This window comes from Brienomyrus brachyistius, chromosome 17 (genome assembly GCF_023856365.1).
Source record: "Brienomyrus brachyistius isolate T26 chromosome 17, BBRACH_0.4, whole genome shotgun sequence".
Taxonomy (NCBI): domain Eukaryota; kingdom Metazoa; phylum Chordata; class Actinopteri; order Osteoglossiformes; family Mormyridae; genus Brienomyrus; species Brienomyrus brachyistius.
The window spans coordinates 17,956,031-17,969,273 of record NC_064549.1 but is presented as its reverse complement, the minus strand read 5'-3'; the positions used below and the strand labels follow the sequence as shown (position 1 = coordinate 17,969,273).

The following is a 13,243-nucleotide window of genomic DNA, read 5'->3' as shown; positions in this document are numbered from 1 at the left end:
ATACCAGTCAAAAGTTTGGACATGCCAGGCTGCCTATAAAGGTAAGTGATACAGTGTCACATCACAAGGTCTGGCCACCTAACCTAAAGACAGTAGAAATGCTTTTGGAAGTGTTTGACTAGAGAGTGAAGGAAAAACAGTCCAATGAGTGCTCAGCATATGTGGGACCTGCTACTGGACAGCTGGAAAAGTACCCCAGGAGGCCATAACTGGCGTACAGAAGAAAGTAGGGTCAACCGGTAGCTGGAGAAATTGGGATTAAGAGCATTGCTTAAGGGCCCAGTGGTGGAATCACTTTGCCAACCACATGATTTGAGCTGGCAACCTTTTGAGTCACTAGTTACTATCGTGTTACTTAATAGTTTACATGAAAGTGCATTGGGTTTTAAAAAAACTTTTTTAGGATATTGCATAAACATAATAGGAATTGTACTAATTAAACAAAAATATCATTTCTAAAAAGCATGCATGTATATATTTTACATAGCCATTTATTCTACCAGAAAAATATGAATTGTCAGAGGAGCTGCAGATTGATTTTCAATGTTCTTTTGTTTTGCACTTCAGGTCACCATATAGACCACAAGGCAATTTTATTTATTTATTTGTTTCTTTCTTTGTTCGTTTATTTGTGTTTTTATGTATACATGTATACAGCCGTGGAAAAAATTTAGAGACCACAGCATAATTTTTTTGTTTCACTCATTTCTCAGTTTGTGGGTGTGCATCTGTGCATAATTTTTTTACAAACTGCAGCCTGTTCTTTCTTGTGTATTGCTGTCTTAGAACTTTTGAAGCTGGAAGCAACCTGCTGCTCAGTGTAGCCTTCTGCCAGTAGAGCCACGATAAAACCAGGATTTAAAAATGCAGATTTGTTTAAACATAGAGTGGTTTCTTAAATTTACTATGTGGCCATATATACATACATCCATACATACACACACACACACACACATATGTAGAAGCTAACAAACATCAATTTACAAAAATCAATACATTTTGAGAATAAAGATATAATTTTATAACACAGAAGGCGTAATTTAATTAAGAGATTCGATGCATTTCTTAAATCTAGTCAGAGTAGCCATGACATTTTTTTCTGTTGAAAAAGTTGTTTTGAATGGAATCATTTTTATTACTTCAATGCACTATTTTCATCTGGCCACTAGGATGCAGTATTGCATAGAATTGTGCTGGTTATAAATGACCATCCCATATCTGATTTCATGCCATCATGCCAGCTACCATGTCCAAGGTCAAAAAAGAACAAGGTGAAACAAGGTTAGAAGGTGAAAAAACAAAGAAACTTCTATTCTCTAGTCGAAAAATATAATGGCAGTTATAGTCAGAGGGACAAATCATACACATGACGCTTCATAGCTGATAAAGAAACTCAAACAACGGAGGTGACATCAGTCTAGAAAATCATATTATGGTAAATGTCGCATTCTCTGGGGCTGAAAATCCTACTTCTTTGACCTAACCTAGACCAATATATATAACTCAAGAGAGAGCTGTGACATCTGCGTCTGCAACATGAAATAGCTAGATTATGTATGAGAATGAAAGAATGCAAATTGTTACACATTGTTACTATCATGGCATATCAGCAAATCTATTTGGAGCCGTTATGAGAATAATTGTTGTACATGGCTGTTGTGCTTTTGGACAAGGCTGTCTGTGAACCTGTGCAGTCATTGCAAGCAATGAGACCATCTGCAAGCACAACATCAAGTGGTTGCATCTCCATGGCAACCAGACTGCAACGGCGAAAAAAAACATCCTCAGGACTCGCCAGGGGAAGGTGAGAAAGGAAAGCAAAGGAGCAAAGATAAGGGGTGGAAGCTGACCAATCTGTTCACCACTGACCACACTATTGACAGACTGCTCTGTAAGTTCTTGTCATTTTTACATACTGACATTCTACTGTCATCTTGCTCTGCAAATTTAAAGATATCAACACCAAAGATGAGGAAAGCTGCCTACTCATAATTTTATTTATACCTTCATTTACATATTCTAATGAATGCCATATATTACACCTTGGTACTGAGACACACACACAGATTGCACAAAGTGAGTACCTGGAACACAGAGACACCTGTAGCTGGTCCCTACACTGCGGCAAATGCCATGAGCACAAGGGTTGAGGGTGCAGAAGTCGACCAGCTGAGCGCAGGTGGAACCCGTGAATCCTGGCGCACAGCTGCAGCTGAAGCTCTGCTCATCCGAATAGCATGTGCCATTATTGTGGCAGGGTGATGAAGCACAAGGATTGATTTTCTGTTCACACATCCATCCTTGGTAACCTACATACAGAATGTGAATGGGGTACAAGGTGGTTATTCAGCTCTCTCAGACCATCTTATTAACAATAAAAAAGAATTATGGAATGAAATTTGCAAGATCTCGTGTTTAATTTTAATCAAATGTAAAGTCAAAAGCCCCATACCCTACACACTGTTTGTAAGCTTAAATAGCAAAATAACCCAATAAGAACCAAAATAGCAATTCAAACCATGACACTGTCCCATTTTACATTAACCAGCGCTTGACCATAACCAGATGCAATAAAAAAAAAAACGTATCACATCTGCATTAACCATATAATCCTGCTGGTTACTAAAAATGCATTTGAGAATAAAATATTGTTCTCTTTTTTCTGCTACCATGGCAATGACCCAAATAAAACGATATCTGAAAGTATATTTACCTTTGTGAAAGTAGGATGATCCACCCTACTGTAAATGTGTTCAGAAGAAATGAAAATGCACCACTGAAGGAATTTGGCTGAGGTTGTAGCATTAATGACTTTGAAGATTTGACAGTGCCATATTATCACTAAAACATGACTGTGCAAATCTGTGGTCTACACTCTTATTCTTTATTACTAAAAACAAGCCATTTGTGAATTCCCTGTATATTTGTTATAGCACATGGAACATACAGTCGTATTATTTAAAATTACACCTATCTCTACCTATTAATTTATGTTAAATGGACAACTTTAATTTAAACTGCATTCCCTAACTATTGCTGCCTTGGTAGAATGTGCTGTCTTTTCATAGTAAATAAAATCCATATTATGGTTACATATAGTGACAGTAAGTAAAACTGGTATTGTGAAACAGTAATGCATGTAGCTTCCTCAAGGTTAGACTGGTCTACTTCAGTTTCAGTGTTAAAGCAAGGGATCTGGCCTAGTTACTTACAGAGGGAGTCTGCAGGTATTCAGGACATGCGTCCATATAGCTATTACTGTTTGTACAGAAGCTTCAATCAATAAATGAAAGACTTTCCAGTGTATCATTGTTAAGAACAAAAACATCATTCTGTATTCCGTGATATATAAACTAAACTTTTAGTAGATTCTTTTTAAGAAACTACTCACAGTTAATCAGGTTGAAATTTAATTTTTTTTATCTACACGTCCTTGTAGAACTACATGAGGGTATGTACACAGTTTGTCACTTATCATAACAAACAATAAAGAAGAGAATGATGGTCAGTGAAAAGTAACACTGAAATGAGGTTTGCTATTTCTGTGTGTCTCAGAAGACTGGAGCACCACATGGGTAAGCACTAAACCTTGCAATTGCTGGAGACAGACTTCAAGACTCAGGGTTTAAATTTAGACGGAGCCAGGCAGAGTCCAGCTCCGCCTCCTTATGTCCAAACTGCACTTTGCCGGAGCACAGCCTCAGCTCCATCAACCATTGTAACTTTCTTTTCTTAATGTCCCAAAATTTATAAAAAAAAAAAAACTGAAACTGAACAGTTTAATGAAAGGTCAGTTTTATGCTAAAAATCATGCTTTTTTTCATCAGCTTTTATGTTAATTTTCATTTGTAAGTGATTCTCGAGTGGATGAGATGATTCTGCATGACGTCTTGATTTTTGTTCCATGTATTTTGACTTATTTCACTTACTAGCAAGATTCTGCTAGAGGTCAGAAATATATAAGAAACAATCCATGAATACTTTGAAATTGAATGCACTTTCACGTGGAAATTATGAATGAATAAGCAAGAATATTACTTGCAGTGATAAGCCATTTCAATACATATTTAAGTTTCATTTACATGTTATGTTTAAAAAATTAAAGTACTATTTTGTCATGAACAAGTTTGAGGAAGCCCTGTCAACATCACACTCTTTACATCGGAATTCCCTGGTTGATCAAATCCCCCAGGGAAACCCCACCTGCGACTCCACCCAGTACACCAGTTACAACTTGAAAAAACTGTAACTGCAAAGTTACACTTCTACAACAGAAGCTGCTGGAAGAAGCTGTTTTCTATTAACGGTCACGCCCCTTCCAGCTGTGATAGATTTTGACTGATTTGGGGATCTATTGCCTTAGACTGCTTGGTGCGAGGTCTTCTTATTTACTGAGAGTTTGAGCGTTTCCCTGTTCACATCTGTTTCTGGTTTTCTCATCCCACTCTGTGTTTTCCTTGCCCCCTGATAGTTGTTTGCCCCATTCCTGACCTGCGCTTGCCTCTTTGATCATAAATTTTTGCCTAGCAATTTGGATTCAGTTTTGCTTGTGTCAGTGTTGATCTTGGATTTCCTAACTTTGATTTTGCCTGATTTGCCTGACTCACCAGTCACGTCACATCTGCATCTGTGTCATGATTTCCCTGCTTCCCACAGCACTATTTAACCACAATATATGTACGATACCAAAATCCAATAAAATAAGTTTTTGGTAATTTTTTTTGTTTATTTTGTATGGCTTTAAAGTGGTAACACAACATGCCAACACAGGAACATACTGCATATTTGAAACCGTGATCATAAATACATACAATAAGTACTATACTAACGTGTAGAGTGGCATATTAAATCCCCTCCTCCCGATCTGTACCCGACAGGGCTCCCCCTCCTCTATGATTCTGATATAACCTCTGCCAAGACTGACACAAGGCTTTTTGAGCAGAGGACCAGCTGTGCTACACAATTCCACCAAACCCTTATACCTCTCTACTGTTTAGATGCAGCATTTCCTGCAGAACTCCCACAATGGGCTGCACTGCTACTATAAAATACAAATACAGCTATGTCTGTCACAGCTATGAAACAGAGACAGGAATTTGAAACAAGCTAAAATATCTCCTCCAGAGTACAGGGCCTGTTACTGTAGATAGAGATCTGTGTGTATCTGTATATCTGCGTGTGTGCACACACTTGCAGGTATGTTCCTATATCTGTGCTTAAGGCACAGAACCTGGATAAGTGGGAAAAAACAAATGTGTTATTTGCAATTATGAGCCAAAACATTATGACCACCCCCACATGAAGCAAATAAAATTGAATATCTTGCAAAAACAAGATAAAATAAACAAGTGCATGTCAAATACTGGGACATTAAGCAGACATTTGGTACTTGAAGTCAAAATATTAAATGTAGAAGAAATGGTCTGAGATAAAGATCTGAGTGACTTTGACAAGGGCCAAATGATTATGGCCAGATGACTGGGTCAGAACATCTCTAAAAGAGCAAGGCCTGTGGGGTTCTCATAGTCAGCCATGGTGAGTACCTACTGAGAGTGGTCCAATGAGAGAAAAACCATGAACCACCAACAGGGTGCTGGGCCACTAGGACTCATCGATGTGGGATGTGAATGAAGGCTATTCCATGTTGTAAAAACCAACAGAAAGGCTACTGTGGCAGATTTTGATGATGAACATGGGGGATATGTGTTACCACACTTAGTACATGAAGCCTTGCTACGTATGGGGCTGCATAGCCATGGATAGGACTTGTTGGCCCAATGCATACCACAGATGCACATACCCAACCATTCTCATGATACAACAGAAAACGGGGATTCAACATCCTGCCCAACATGCTCAACATCCTGTCGGCAATTCATGGTGTTTCTTTCCTCGGACCACTTAGTAAGCACTCACCACAATTGATCCTGAGCACTTCGGCCTTGCTTACTTGAGATCAACCTACTATCGGATCTGACAGTTATTAGAGGCAATATTTATCACATCTTCGGTAATTAGAATCGGTCTTTTAATTTACCAAAGTTACCGATAATATCTCATAATGCGTATTGCATGTTAATCTGACATCCCGGTCTTTATGAAAACAACCAGCAACACTGAGCTATGAAACACTTATCAAAAATGTTAACTTGGTTGGCGCACACCTTAACATTAGCTGTTTATCTATAAACAGTTAGACAACAAACATGTTAGCCGTATGTTATCATTAAGGTAGCGGATCAGTGCAATGACTATATAAAATAATATAGTTAATGTGTAAATAATGCAAAAACGTAAAACAAAAATGTCATGTAAAATCCTGTAAAAAGTCATGCTTTAAAAAAATACCGTCGTATACCGTGAAACCGATATAATTTTGAAAAATACTGTGATATAAATTTATTTAAATTCAATCTATGACCCCAAAATAACATTCCTAGGGACCCGTGACTCCCAGTAGGTTTATATTAGTCATCTCCAACCTTTCTTCCAGTGCAAGCTACCAAGTCCTGATGGCAAATATGCCCGACTGGCCTTAGTCTGATTTTAGGTTGCTTAGGCATGTATGCCCCAAATGTTTAATTAAACTTAGAATGTCTCTTTTGCCGCATGCTTTCACAAGTTCATTTATTTTATCTCCTCTCATATGGTCTTCACAGCTTGTCTAGATAGTTATTATATTTTTATCTGGCCAGTATAATGTCATTTTAATTAATAACTAGTAATTTCATGCTGTGCATTTAAGTTAATAAAGGATTTGCCATTCACTATAGGAGGCCTGCAATTTAGTGAGCAATCGCTTCGTGTCACCATCTCGGTGCATTGTCAGTCATGGTAGTATAATATGCTGAGCATGTTAATCCAAGCAAGTTAAGTATGGCTTTATTATTTTGATATGTGACATTTTGCAATGCAAAGTCAAAATGCATTCAAAGCTTAAAATACAGAGTGAGTCTTACTATTTTTATATTTATCTTTAATTTGCAAAACCTTATCGCACAGCCTCAGGGCCAAATCAGGGTACATTCTACTACATGTTGTTCTTGCATAACTGTGTATGTGACAAATAAAATCTTCTATCTTGAATCAGACCCACTTGTTTGCTCACTTTGAGTGTAGCACTGTATTTGAGGGTAAATATTAAGTATGTCCTCATTTGGATTGGAAGAGAAACGGTAAGTTGTCTGGCCTAGCAAGATGAATTAGAACAAAGATGGGAGATTCAAATTAAACTCTGGCATGACACAGATAGACAGAGAGCAGAAGTGGAGGTAGTTCCAAAATCAGGGCAATTCTGTTAAACACTGACCCAGCTTCTATGAGTCTTGTGGGATGTGAGATTTGCAGTATTATGTGAATTGCAGCTATTTTTATATAGAGTGGCTAGGAAAAGTTTATAAGATCTTTTAAGTGTTTTATCATCTTCTACTGATCAGTATGTGAACGCAGCCACAATCCAATATCCTAGGTGAAACATCAGAGCTTAAACCTGTCGTTCTGTGAATGGGATACTTTCTCAGTATTACTCTAGGTTTCACATTTCAGAGATGTACCACCACCATCTGAGGGGTGGCATGGTGGTTCTGTGGTTAGCACTGTTGCCTCATACCTCTGGGACCAGGGTTTGTGTCTTTGCCATGGATCCATGTGTGGGGTTTTTATGCTCCGGACCCCCACGATCTTTAATAGCACAAGCTGTACATAAAATGGATGGATGGATCATGGTCTGGGTGTTGATTCATACCTTCTGGGCAGTGGCAGCTGGGTCCTGCCAGGTTGCTAGTGCAGGTAGCCCCATTCAGGCAGGGTTGTGAGAGACAGTGGTCTACTAGAGCTTCACACTGCTCACCTGTGTACCCTGTAACACAATAAATCATTAAGTAATTATTACCAAAATATAGGTAACAAGCTACACAACAAAAACAATACCAAATACATGTACCATAATACACATTAAAATTTGTGTCAGAGTGGGACTGTCTTTCAGCCCCGGATTTCTAAATCAACTGAAAATTTACTCCGTCTGCCAAAATGATTATCAGTAGTGGTACAGTGCTGTGTAAAAGCTTAAGAAAACAAAGATTAAATCTACCAGTGGTGACTGCTCTAATACTACGAGAAGTTTCACTTCCTCCAAAAAGTCATAAAAATTTTTATCAATTATGTACTGTTTTATCTTACATTGCTATTTAAAAGAGCATGCTAAAACATGTTTGACTTTACTGCTAGTTCGTTCAGAATCAGCAATAATTTCTTCTAATGTGATTTTTTTTCTCATACATTACATTCCCGCGGCAGCACGATCCAATAGAACCCACTGAAGTGCAGCTTCAATGAACTTCAATGGTAGTTCTGTTTTCAAAGCAATGCGTCTATTTGACAAATGCCTCAAAGCATCATTTCCAGGGAAGCTCAACATCTCTGGGAGTAAAGGGAGCAGTGGGCTGACCAGAATTTGCATTTTAGTGGGTGAGTCAGGAAACTCATTAATATTCATTAAGAATATTCACTACCAAATTGGCCAGTGAATGCCTTAGATTTATGGAAAACTCATTAATATTAATTTATGGTCAAAAGTTTGGCTGATGGTGGGAATGTGCGCTGATAGCGGTAAGGTAGGTTATGTTGCGTTTCTTTTTTCTCATCCTACCCATTTTCTACCTAAATAAATCAGTTGTCCTTTCTGACTTTTGTGGCATTTCCGTTTTTTATTGTATTTTTAGAGAGGAGGACATCACAGTACTAAATTTAGATGATTGCCAGAATTCACACTCCTTACAGAATCCAAGGAGATAAGTCTTGATAAATGTATGTATCCTTTCATAAACAACTATTCACATTTTATCACCCCGACTACCAGATGCATAAGCCAGTCACCATCCCAATCCAACCACCTGAGCACCAGTTGGACACAAGACCCCTTACATGGAGGGAAGTTGAGAACACATTAAATAGGGCAATAACAGCATCAGTCCCTGGGCCCAGTGGCATTCTGTATAGGTTCTATAAGAACAGGGCAGGCATCTTGAAATACCTTTGGAACCTGATGAAAGTGGCATGGGAAAAAGGCATTATACCTAGGGCATCACGAAGGGTAAGCAGGATTCTGATTCCTAAAGAGAAGAACTCCCTAACCATACATCAGTTCCACCATATCAGCTTATTGAATGTGGAGGGAAAGATTTTCTTCAGTGTTGTGGCTCAAAGACTCTCAGTGTTCTTGCAAAAGAAAAACTATGTTGACATTTCAGTACAGAAGGCAGGGATAATGGGTTTCTCAGGATGCCTGGAACACGTAAATATCATCTGGCATCAGGTACAAATGGCCAAGAAGGAAAAGAAAGAAGTGCTTGTGGTTTTCTTAGACCTGGCCAATGCCTTCAGGTCAGTGCCTCATGAGCTACTGTCGGCAGACTTCAACTTTTTCTAAGTCCCAGAGGTCATCACAAGGCTAATCAAAGCCTATTTCCAGGACCTTCAGTTTTGCATAACAATCCAGGATAATACAACTGCCTGACAGCACCTGGAGATTGGCATAATGGCGGGTTGCACCATTTCCCCACTGGCCTTTACCATAGCGATGGAGTTAATTATTCGAACTTCACGATGGGTGGCTGGAGGTGAACGCCTGAAGAACGGGCTGCGTCTTCCCCCAATTAAGGTGTTTATGGATGACATGACATGACTATAACATCGACATTCACCAGACGCTTGTTAGACAAACTCCAGGATAACATCAAGTAGGCATGAATGGAGATAAAACCAGACAAATCCCGCATTATCTCCATTGTCAAGGGCCAGCTCACCAACGAGAAGTTCCATATCAATGAAGTGCCGATACCAACGGTTCATGAAAAGCCCATCAAAAGCCTTGGAAGATGGTACAATGCAGAGCTTAAAGACTCCGAACAGGTGGAACAGCTCGGGAAGGACACCATCAATGGCCTAAAGCAAACAAACAACACTGCTCTCCCAGGGAAGCTGAAGCTCTGGTGCTTTCAGTTTGGACTGTTGCCTCACCTCATATCGCCAGTTTCCATCTATGAGGTCACCCTATCCCATGCCAAGTGGCTAGAGAGGCTGGTGAATGCCCAGGTGCGGAACTGGCTTGGACTACCCAGATGCCTCAGTAGCATAGACTTGTATGGCATTGGAGCTCTCTCTCTCCCAATTTCAAGTCTGGTGTACAAATGCTCCAAAGCAGGGCTTGAAATGACCCTCACAGAATCCCAGGATCCTTTGGTCAGGGTTGCTGCCCCCACCCTGGTAACAGGGAGGAAGTGGAGGCCAGGAGTAGCCGTGGCACAGGCAAAGACCGCCCTGAGACATTGGGACATAGTGGGCCAAGTCCAAATTGGCACAGGGAGCCTAAGATTGGGAACAACAACACCCACATGACAGAAGTCTACACCAGTAGAACAACGGCGCCTGGTGATAGAGGAGGTGCGACACCAGGAGAAAGTAGGCAGGTGTGCTGGGGACGTGTCCCAAGCCAAGCAAGGCCGCTGGATGAAGTGGGATGGCATGGAGAGGAGAAAGATCACCTGAAACAAGCTGTGGAACATGGAGTCCAATATGTTGAGCTTTACCATCAGAGCCACATACAGTATGATGTCCTGCCCTCTCCAACAAACTTAAATCTTTGATTTGGAGAGGATCCGGCCTGTCCCTAATGTGCTGCCCCATCCATCCATCCATCATCTCCCGCTTAATCCGGGGTCGGGTCACGGGGGCAGCAGCCTCAGCAGGGAGACCCAGACTTCCCTCTCCCAGGCCACTTCATCCAGCTCCTCTGGGGGGATCCCGAGGCGTTCCCAGGCCAGCCGGGAGACATAGTGTCCTGGGTCTTCCCCGGGGTCTCCTCCCAGTGGGACATGCCCGGAATACCTCCCCAGGGAGGCGTCCCGGAGGCATCCGGATCAGATGCCCGAGCCACCTCATCTGGCTCCTCTCGATGCGGAGGAGCAGCGGCTCTACTCTGAGTCCCTCCCAAATGACTGAGCTCCTCACCCTATCTCTAAGGGAGAGCCCAGCCACCCTGCGGAGGAAACTCATTTCGGCCGCTTGTACCCGCGATCTCATTCTTTCGGTCACTACCCATAGCTCATGACCATAGGTGAGGGTAGGAACGTAGATCGACTGGTAAATCGAGAGCTTTGCCTTTTGGCTCAGCTCTCTCTTCACCATGACAGACCGATGCAGCGCCCGCATGACTGCTGACGCCACACCGATCCGCCTGTTGATCTCCCGCTCCATCGTTCCACTCGTGAACAAGATCCCGAGATACTTAAACTCCTCCACTTGGGGGAGGACCCCATCCCCAACCCGGAGAGAGCATTCTACCCTTTTCCGGCTGAGAACCATGGTCTCGGATTTGGAGGTGCTGATTCTCATCCCAGCCGCTTCACACTCGGCTGTGAACTGCTCCAGTGAGAGCTGAAGGTCACGGTTCGATGAGGCCAACAGAACCACATCATCCGCAAAAAGCAGAGACCTAATCCTGAGGTCACCGAACCGGACGCCCTCAACGCCCCAGCTGCGCCTAGAAATTCTGTCCATAAAAACTATGAACAGAATCGGTGACAAAGGGCAGCCCTGACGGAGTCCAACCCTCACCGGAAACGAGTCCGACTTATTGCCGCCCATGCGGACCAAACTCTGGCACCAGTCATACAGGGACCAAACCACCCTTAAAAGGGAGCCCGGTACCCCATACTCCCGGAGCACTCCCCACACCCCAGGGACACGGTCCCCACTCCCCACACCCCCGAGGGACACGGTCGAATGCCTTCTCCAAGTCCACAAAACATATGTAGACTGGTCGGGCAAACTCCCATGAACCCTCCAGAACCCTGCTGAGAGTATAGAGCTGGTCCACTGTTCCACGGCCAGGGCGAAAACCACACTGCTTCTCCTGAATCCGAGGTTCGACAATCCGGCGGACCCTCCTTTCCAGGACCCCCGAATAGACCTTGCCAGGGAGGCTGAGGAGTGTGATCCCCCTGTAGTTGGAGCACACCCTCCGGTCCCCCTTCTTAAAGAGGGGGACCACCACCCAGGTCTGCCAATCCAGAGGCACTGCCCCCGATGTCCACGCGATGCTGCAGATGCGTGTCAACCAGGACAGCCCCACAGCATCCAGAGCCTTGAGGAACTCTGGGCGAATCTCGTCCAACCCTGGGGCCCGGCCACCGAGGAGCTTTTAGACCACCTCAGCGACCTCCACCACTGAGATAGGCGAGTCCACCCCCAAGTCCCCACACTCTGCTTCCATATCGGAAGGCGTGTCGGTGGGATTGAGGAGGTCTTCGAAGTACTCCCTCCACCGACCCAAAACGTCCCGAGCTGAGGTCAGCAGCGCACCATCCCCACCATAAATAGTGTTGATGCTGCACTGCTTTCCCGCCCGGAGCCGCCGGATGGTGGACCAGAATCTCCTCGAAGCCGTCCGGAAGTCGTTCTCCATGGCCTCACCAAACTCCTCCCACACCCGAGTTTTTGCCTCAACGACCGCCAAAGCCGCATCCCGCTTGGCCTGCCGGTAGCCGTCAGCTGCGTCTGGAGTCCCACAGGCCAGAAAGGCCCGATAAGACTCCTTCTTCAGCTTGACGGCATCCCTTACCACCGGTGTCCACCAGCGGGTTCGGGGATTGCCGCCGCGACAGGCACCAACCACCTTACGGCCGCAGCTCCGGTCAGCCGCCTCCACAATGGAGGCACGGAACATGGCCCATTCGGACTCAATGTCCCCCGCCTCCCCCGGGATATGGGAGAATTTCTGCTGGAGGTAGGAGTTGAAACTCTCCCTGACAGGGGATTCCGTCAGACGTTCCCAGCAGACCCTCACTATACGCTTGGGCCTGCCAGGCCTGGCCGGCTTCCTCCCCCACCAGCGGAGCCAACCCACCACCAGGTAGTGATTGGTTGACAGCTCCGCCCCTCTCTTCACCCGAGTGTCCAAAACATGCGGCCGCAAGTCCGACGACACGACTACAAAGTCGATCATCGAACTGCGGCCTAGGGTGTCCTGGTGCCAAGTACACCCTACATATGGACACCCTTATGCTTGAACATGGTGTTCATCATGGACAGTCCGTGACAAGCACAGAAGTCCAATAACAAAACACCGCTCGGGTTCAGATCGGGGGGGCCTTTCCTCCCAATCACGCCCCTCCAGGTCTCACTGTCGTTGCCCACGTGAGCATTGAAGTCCCCCAGCAGAACAAGGGAGTCCCCAGGAGGA

At 43.6% G+C, this 13,243-nt stretch overlaps 1 protein-coding gene across 1 annotated transcript in view; it reads right to left on the bottom strand.

The window, feature by feature from the left end:
* Positions 1-13,243, bottom strand: part of dner (delta/notch-like EGF repeat containing) — a 69,668-nt gene that overhangs the window by 2,414 nt on the left and 54,011 nt on the right. Inside the window, exons 7-8 of the mRNA XM_048982377.1 lie at positions 7,745-7,858; positions 2,085-2,309 (exon numbers count right to left, since the gene is read on the bottom strand). Of these exons, the coding sequence (XP_048838334.1) occupies positions 2,085-2,309; positions 7,745-7,858 (339 nt within the window). The remainder of the gene's footprint in view (positions 1-2,084; positions 2,310-7,744; positions 7,859-13,243) is intronic.